General features: G+C 38.0%; 1 protein-coding gene across 1 annotated transcript; it reads right to left on the bottom strand.

Annotated features, from left to right (window-relative positions):
* Nucleotides 1-4,161: 4,161 nt before the first annotated feature.
* Nucleotides 4,162-5,115, bottom strand: LOC123393157 (olfactory receptor 1B1-like). Its single transcript, XM_045084228.1, has one exon. The coding sequence runs from the start codon at nt 5,113-5,115 to the stop codon at nt 4,162-4,164; it is 954 nt and encodes a 317-aa protein (XP_044940163.1).
* Between the last annotated feature and the right edge of the window lie 3,266 nt (nt 5,116-8,381).

Below are 8,381 nucleotides of genomic sequence, written 5' to 3' on the forward strand. Positions count from 1 at the left end.
TGTTAGTAATAAGATCTTCTGGTTTAGTTGGGAGTTCTTCCATTTGAAAAATGTGATATTTGCATGGAACTGTTTGAATCTTTGTTTTCTGTTTCCCCCCCACTGGATAGAATTGAAACTAGAATTTTCCCTTTTGTTAAAGGAATAAAAAGTGAATATGTTATTTATAAATTGATGTTTAGTAACTAGAGATAAACTTGAATACTAGAATACATTATAAGCCTAATCCTAGGTAGTCTTATGAAAATCTCTCTTCTGTCTTCTGAACCTATATTCACATTGAACTTCAAGATATGTTGTTATATTTTTTCCTCTTTTCAGAGCTGCTTTGGGGCCACTTTTTTTTTTTTAATTGAGGTGTAATTTGTAAGGGGCTACATTTCTGATAAGGCTTCTTATCATTGGCTAGATGTTTTATTCTAGTCTCCCAAGAAGGGCCATTTTATTTTTTAGAGTCACTTCTAAAGTCATGTGGTCTTTAACTTTGGAGACTGTTTTGTATTTAAGTGCTAATGCAAATAAATTTAAGCCCAAGTAGACTTCATCACATGTCACCCCATGAATGTTGACAATGGAAGGAATACCTTGCCTGTAGTATAATATCAGTTCTGGACTGAAAGCTGCGGGGAAGAAGAAACTTCATTTTCTTTTTTTTTTGCATAAACCAGAAAAAACAGCTAGTCTGTGCAGTTTCCCTTGTTGACCTCAGCAGATGAACTGAGCTGATAGTGTTAATTCAGATTCGGTAAATTATCTGAATCTTCGTTTCTGTAGACTTGCAATCTACATGCAATTTTTACTAAATCAGATAGCTTTTACATTTTCACTTGTGTACATAGGCTCCCCACCCTTTTCAACATCCATTAGTTAACTGATCTTTGTAAACTGGCATTGAAACATTACAAACAATGTTTTGTTGCACCAAATTTTATAAACTTACACTGCAATATGTGCTATTTTTCTGAGACAAACCAAAGGTTAATATCTCAAGGTTCTTGCTGCCTGCTTTAGCAGCATTCGATGGGAGGATCTTTTATATACACTTGTAATAGATGAAAAAATAAACCAGATTGCAAAAATTTTTTTTAAACTTAAACCATGTACCAAGTCTTTGGTCCAAATTGTGTAGGATAAGTTAGGCTTAAATGGGCATTCTATTAACCAGTATGAGTATACACTTCTGTATATGCTTCTGTAAGCATAGTTATGTTCAAAATAAAGTTTTTTAAAAAGCCAAAAAAAAATTAAAAAATTTAATTAAAAAAAAAAGAAATGGGCAGAGGACATGAACAGACATTTCTGCAAAGAAGACATCCAGATGGCCAACAGACACATGAAAAAATGTTCCACATCACTCGGCATCAGGGAAATACAAATCAAAACCACAATGAGATACCACCTCACACCAGTCAGAATGGCTAAAATTAACAAGTCAGGAAATGACAGATGCTAGCGAGGATGTGGAGAAGGGGGAACCCTCCTACACTGTTGGTGGGAATGCAAGCTGGTGTGAAACCACTCTGGAAAACAGCATGGAGGTTCCTCAAAATGTTGTTGAAAATAAAACTACCCTACAACCCAGCAATTGCACTGCTGGGTTTTTACCCTAAAGATACAAATGTAGTGATCCAAAGGGGCACGTGCACCTGAATGTTTATAGCAGCAATGTCTACAATAGCCAAACAAGAACCTAGATGTCCATCAACAGATAAATGGATAAAGAAGAAGTGGTATATATATATATATATATATATATATATATATATATATATATATATATATATATAATGGAATACTATGCAACCATCAAAAGAAATGAAATCTTGCCATTTGTGATGATGTGGATGAAACTAGAGCATATCATGCTTAACGAAATAAGTCAATCAGAGAAAGACAACTATCATATAATCTCCCTGATATGAGGAAGTTGAGATGCAACATGGGGGTTAGGGGGGGGGGGGGTAGGAGAAGAATAAATGAAACAAGATGGGATTTGGAGGGAGACAAACCATAAATGACTCTTAATCTCAAAAAAAAACAAACTGAGGGTTGATAGGGGGAGGGGGAGAGGGGAGAGAGAGGGGGTAGGGTTATGGACATTGGGGAGAGTATGTGAATGCTGTGAAGTGTGTGTAAACCTGGTGATTCACAGACCTGTACCCCTGAGGATAAAAAAATACATTATATGTTTATAAAAAATAAAAATAAATTCCAAAAAAACCCCCACAGAAATCCAAAATAAAACATAATATATATAACTGAATATTATTCAGCCATGAAAAAGAAGGAAATCCTGCCATTTGTGACTACATGGATGGATCTTGAGGTTGTTATGCTAAGTGAGATAAGTCAGACAAAGACAATGACAATCTCACTTATATGGGGAACTTAAAACAGATGAACTCATAAAAACACAGTATAATGGTAGTCCAGAGACTGAGGAATAGGGGAGTTGGGGAGATGTTATTTAAGGGTACCCAACCTGCACCTAGTAGACAAATAAGTTCTGGAGATCTAATAATACACAGTGTAATGATAATAAGCAACAATAATGTACTAAAAGCTTCAAAGTTGCTAAGAGATTAGATTTTCATTTTTACCACCACTAAAAAAGAGGAAAACTACATGACATGGTAGAAGTGTTATCTCACACTTTGGTGGTACAGCAGTTCCCATTTTATCTGTGGTTTCCTTTTCTGCAATTTCAGCTACCTGTGGTCAACTGCAGTCCAGAAGCAGATGGTCCTCCTCCTGATGCATCATCAGAAGGTCAACAGCAGTGTAATCCTGTATCACAATGCCTACATCACTGACCTCACTTCATCTCATCACGTTAAGTATTTCATCATCTCACATAATCACACAAAGAAGGGTGAGTACCGTACAATAAGGATATTTTCAGAGAGACAGACTACATTCACATAATTTTTATTACAGAATATTGTTATAATAATCCCTGTTTTTTATTATTTGTTATTTTCTATTAATCTGCCTAATTTATAAATTAAACTTTATCACAGTTATGTATGTATAGGAAAAAACATAGTATATATAGGGCTTAGTACTATCTACTGTTTCATGCAGCCACTGGAGGGTTTTGGAACATAACCCCCGAGGGTAAGGGGGACTACTGTAATATTGCAACACATAAATGTATCAGATCAACATACTGTTAAACTTGCAATGTTATATTTCAATTATATCTTAGTAAAAAGAAATGTTAATGGTATTGAAATGGAGTTGTATGGTGAGAAATGGTAGCTACACTTGGATGAGCATAGCAAAACATACAGTTATCAAATCACTATTTTGTACACCTGAAACTAATGTAACATTGTGTGCCAACTACACTTCAATAAAAAAGAGCTCAACAAACATTTTTATTTATCACTGCAAACCTCAGAAGAGCTGGCAAAATAGAAGTCAATGTCCAGCTCCCAACAAGCTAAGCACAGCCAATTTGTCTTCTTCATTGTTGAAATAGTTCACTGTTCCTTGTTTTATGCAGCAGAGTTTTGGCTTTGCATTTTCTTTGTACATCTTACTTGAAAATGTAAAGAAAATTAATTTAAAATATACGAAATAGAATTTACACACATCAGAATAAGATGCTCACACTATGACAAGTCCATGGAAACTGAGGCTAAGATACAGAATAACAGAATCATGGCCCCTTTCACACTCACTTTTGGGCCAATATTTGCTCACTGAATGAACAGGTATAAAACTACCATCCCATTTTACCTAACCTGCTCCCTTCCCCTAACTTTCTGACACACACCAGCACACTTCCCATGAGGAAGCACACCAAGTTAGACGTGATCATAACTAACTTCACTGTCTCTGTTTCAGTTCATATTTCACAGTAATATTCTCACACTTCTTCAAAACTGGGATTCAACATCCCAGGTCTAGTGACTCATTTGTATAGACTTTGATAACTGAAGATAAACGGTCTGGGGAAGGGAGTCCTGATACAGGATGACATGGGAGCCCTGAGCATGTGTGGCACATGTTCACCGCTCTGTCAGGCACTACAACAACAGGAGTCAAATCTGGAGTTCCGTAAGTTAGCCAGGCCATCCTTCCCTCATCTCTCCAAATGCTTGAACCCTCCCACTTCTTTCCTTCACCACCCAAAATGGCTCTTCAGCAGGCTCATCAGGAGTCTGCCCTCCCCAGTCCAAGCAGCCTGTGAAGGGCACTCTTGACATCCTTGTTGCGGAGGCTATACACAAAAGGGTTGGCCAAAGGGGTAATGGCAGTGTACATCACAGCAGCCACCATGTCCTGTTCTTGAGAGTTCTGGGAAGGAGGCTGAAAGTAGACCCAGATGATGGTGCCATAGAGGAAGCCAACCATGGTGAGGTGGGATCCACAGGTGGAGACTGCCCGGTGGCGACCAGCAGCTGAAGGCAAACGTAGGATGGTGGCCCCAATGCGAGCATAGGAGAGTACAATGAGGGCACAGGGACCTAGCATGAGGAAGCCACCCTCCAAGAATATGGCCAGCTCATTGGAATGTATGTCAGAGCAAGAGGCTCGCAGAAGTGGTCGATGGTCACAAAAGAAGTGGGGAAGTTTAACATTGCCCTCAGCATCCCCATCCCAGTAAAGAGGCAAGAGAAGTCCCACATGCAGCATGGTGTGCGCTATGGACACCACCCAACTCAAGGCCAGTAGGCAGGCACAGAGTTGGCGACTCATCACTGAATGGTAGTGCAGGGGATTACAGATGGCCACATAACGATCCAGAGCCATGACAGAAATAACAAGTGTATCTGTAACTCCAAATGCATAGAAGAAAAAGAACTGGGCCAGGCAGCGGGCAGCAGAAATGGCTGGGTAATTAGAGACTAGATGGGCCAACAACTGGGGCAGGGTGACAGTGGACAGCCCCATGTCTATGACAGAGAGACCACGGAGCAGATAATACATAGGTGAGTGGAGCCTGGAGTCCCGGGAGATAAGTAGCACTAGAGTCATGTTCCCTATTATGGTGACCAGGTAAATAGCCAGGAACAGGAAGAAAAGGAGACCTGGAGAGATTCTAGCTCTTGAGAACCCAAGGAGTAAGAAGACTGAAGAATGTGAAGCATTAGGGGAGCAGCCCATGATAAGTGACAATAAGCCTGCCTGAAAGAGAGTTTCAATCAAAAAGTAAGTCATAGGTAATAGGGCTGAGGATCATAATAGTTCTAGTTGATTTATTTATGTTATTCAAGTTCCCTAAAGACTTCAATTCAACTGACCACCATGGCCCTTCTGCTAAGTCTATGACTTCACTCCTGTAATTTACTATAGCATTTTCTTCCTACTTCTTCCTTTAACCCTCTCTACTGGCTCCTTTTCTATAATCTATAAACCTTAAGAAAGTCCCTCATCCAGTTATAAACCCTTCATTCAGTAATGTCTTTTCATCCTACTGCTGCTTTTCTCCTTCCAATGGCAAATGTCCTGAAAAATTTTCTGTACTCCCTGGCTCTAACTCTTCATCTTCAATTCACACTTCATCCCATTGCAGTCCTCATGATTTGATCTCTCTGAACCTGTAAGGAATATAATGTTATCATTTAATATGTAACATATAAACAAATGGTTCATTATAGGTATTTGGTTTTTATAGTGAAACTGCTTCAAGTTGTCATAAAATAACTTGGCTTTACTCTTTATTCCATTTTGTTGGTTAATGGCATCACCATTATCATCCACCTAATTGCCTAAAGCAAAAGCTGGGGGAATCTCTCCCTCATCTCCTCATATTCAATCACTCCTTGACTTCTACATTTCCCCTTATATTCATCCTTTGCCCTTAATCCACTCACACTGTTTAAGATTTAGCATCTCTGACCAGTGCTAACTTCATAGCCTCATGACTAGTTTCTCTACTTATCTCCCTTGGTAGATCTTCCATACTGATTCCAGAAGAAAACTTTCAACATATACTTCCCTATTTAAAGAGTCAGGGCCTTCAGAATAATATCCAAATAACTTCATCTGGCTTATGAAGAACTTCTGTTGTCAATGATTAACCTATCTTACCAAGTTCATGCTGAGACACCTACACAGTATGTTTAAAACTAGACAACTCTTTTTTTAGTTTTCTGAACATTGCAACCTCTCACATTTCTGCAGATCATCACATGCTATTTTGAAAGCTTTAGCTTGCTGAAATATGAGGTACTAAGCACCTTCCCATGCAACATAGGTAGAAATGTTGAGGAAGTATGATAATCATCCTTTTAAATTCATAAATGAGTGTTTAAGAATGTAAAGGAAACTACACTACAACAGAAACTAATGATGTATATGCTGGCTACCTGAACATAATAAAAAAAAGTCAACTGTCTACTGTAATGTATGCAGTGGTGGTAACAGGTAGGTGGGAGGGGTATACCATCAGTCCTCATTGTCTAGAGGCCCCATGTAGAGCAGGGGGTGAGAATATAGGCTTATGTGAGGCAAAGGGTCGAAAAGTACACACCACCACATTAGTTCAGGACATTCGAAATGGTAAGCTCTCAGTGAAAGAATATACACAAACAGGAAAAATGAATATATACCAGTGTCTATAGGACCCTCAAAGAAAACTCATCTCTCTCATCCTGTACTTCATGGAGGGGGAAAGGTCTTCCATGGGAATGCAGTTATGGGTCTGGACAGCACCTGGAATGGATATACTTATTTACAAGACACATATGATCCTAGACCCCTCAAACTGGCAAACTAACATAAAAAAATCATTCCCAGACTGGTAAAATCCTTGGGGTACATTTTAGAAGCAAACATAAAACTTCTCCTCATGTTGCTGTAGACTGTATGGGAATCCCACAAATAAAAACCAACCAAAAAGATGTTCTCACAATTCAAAATTACTAAACAGACACAAAACCTATTTATTATGAAGATAATCAGCAATCAACAAGTGACAGAATTATCTCCCCCTAAACGTCATAAAAGTAATTAATCTGTTAGGAATTATAAACTATGTTTAAAATACTTTGTATCTCAAAGGAAGAATAAAGACTATAAGAAATAAGGTATTATAAAAGTAAAATACAACAGATTTGGAAAAGACCCCATATGAATTATTAGAAAATACAAATATTCACATTCAAAGTAAAGACTCAATGAATGGCATGGACAGTAACTGAAGAGAGAGGCTAGTTTTGAGAAAAATACCCAGAAAACAGTATGAAGTGACCAAGATGTGGGGAGAGGAGTCAAGACTTTTGGGGGGGCGGAATAAGGAGACCCACCATACACCGAGTAAGTCCAAGAAAAAAAAATTAATGAGAAAACAGAGAAGAGGAAACATTGAAGAAATGAACTGAGAATTTTCCAGACTTAATTAAAGAAATGAGGCCTCAGATTGAAGAATCACAATGACTCCCAAACAAGATAATTTTTTTAAAACCCTTGCATAGATACTACATTAGAGAAATTGCTATACAACAAATACAAAGATAAAATATATTTTTTTACCTAACTGCTTATTTTATTTTTTTTCCAAGTTTTTATTTAAATTTCAGTTGGTTAACCTACAGTATAATATTAAAGTGTAGGATTTAGTAATCCATCATTATATACAAAGATAAAATATTAAAACCAAGCAGAGAGAAAGGAAAGATTAACTATGAAGGAAACATCATAGACTTTTTTTATAGTCTCTTTTGATTGTATATTTATTTCTTAATCATGTCCCATGTTTTCAATGTTTTTGTTTTTTTTTTTAATTTCTTTTCAGCGTAACAGTATTCATTGTTTTTTGCACCACACCCAGTGCTCCATGCAATATGTGCCCTCTCTAATACCCACCACCTTGTTCCCCCAACCTCCCACTCCCTGCCCCTTCAAGACCCTCAGGTTTTTTTTTCAGAGTCCATAGTCTCTCACGGTTCACCTCCCCTTCTAATTTCCCTCAACTCCCTTCTCCTCTCCATCTCCCCATGTCCTCCATGTTATTTGTTATGACTTTCTGACAGAAGACTTCTCAGCAACAATAGACTCTAGAAAACCTCATAAATCCTTATCCCAATGGGTTATGTAGAGGCAGGGCTTCTCCAGCTGTCCTCCATCCGTGGGCTCCCTTGCTCAAATTTTCTTGAAGGCCTTCAGGAATACTTAGAGTTGCACTTTTGTTTCCAAACACTTTTTCTTAAACTATCTTTTTATTATTGAGTTCCAATTTAATAATGCCAAGGCCTGACAATGAAATCTGTATGAGATTAGTTTTCAAGCTTTTTGAAACTCAATTTGTGGCTAATATGTGGCTAAGTGAGCCTGTGGAATTCAGAACATGGCAGCCCGAAAGCAAACTCACAATGTCTAGAAACTGGGATATATAATAGAGATGACACTCTTGGTGTTTGGAGGAGAGG

The sequence above is a fragment of the Mustela putorius genome, unplaced genomic scaffold (genome assembly GCF_011764305.1).
Source record: "Mustela putorius furo isolate JIRA1106 unplaced genomic scaffold, ASM1176430v1.1 tig00000744_pilon_pilon_pilon, whole genome shotgun sequence".
Classification (NCBI taxonomy): Eukaryota; Metazoa; Chordata; class Mammalia; order Carnivora; family Mustelidae; genus Mustela; species Mustela putorius.

Bases quoted from the DNA above. Each gene is read 5' to 3' on its own strand.
- LOC123393157 (XM_045084228.1), bottom strand. From the start codon at position 5,115: ATGGGCTGCTCCCCTAATGCTTCACATTCTTCAGTCTTCTTACTCCTT.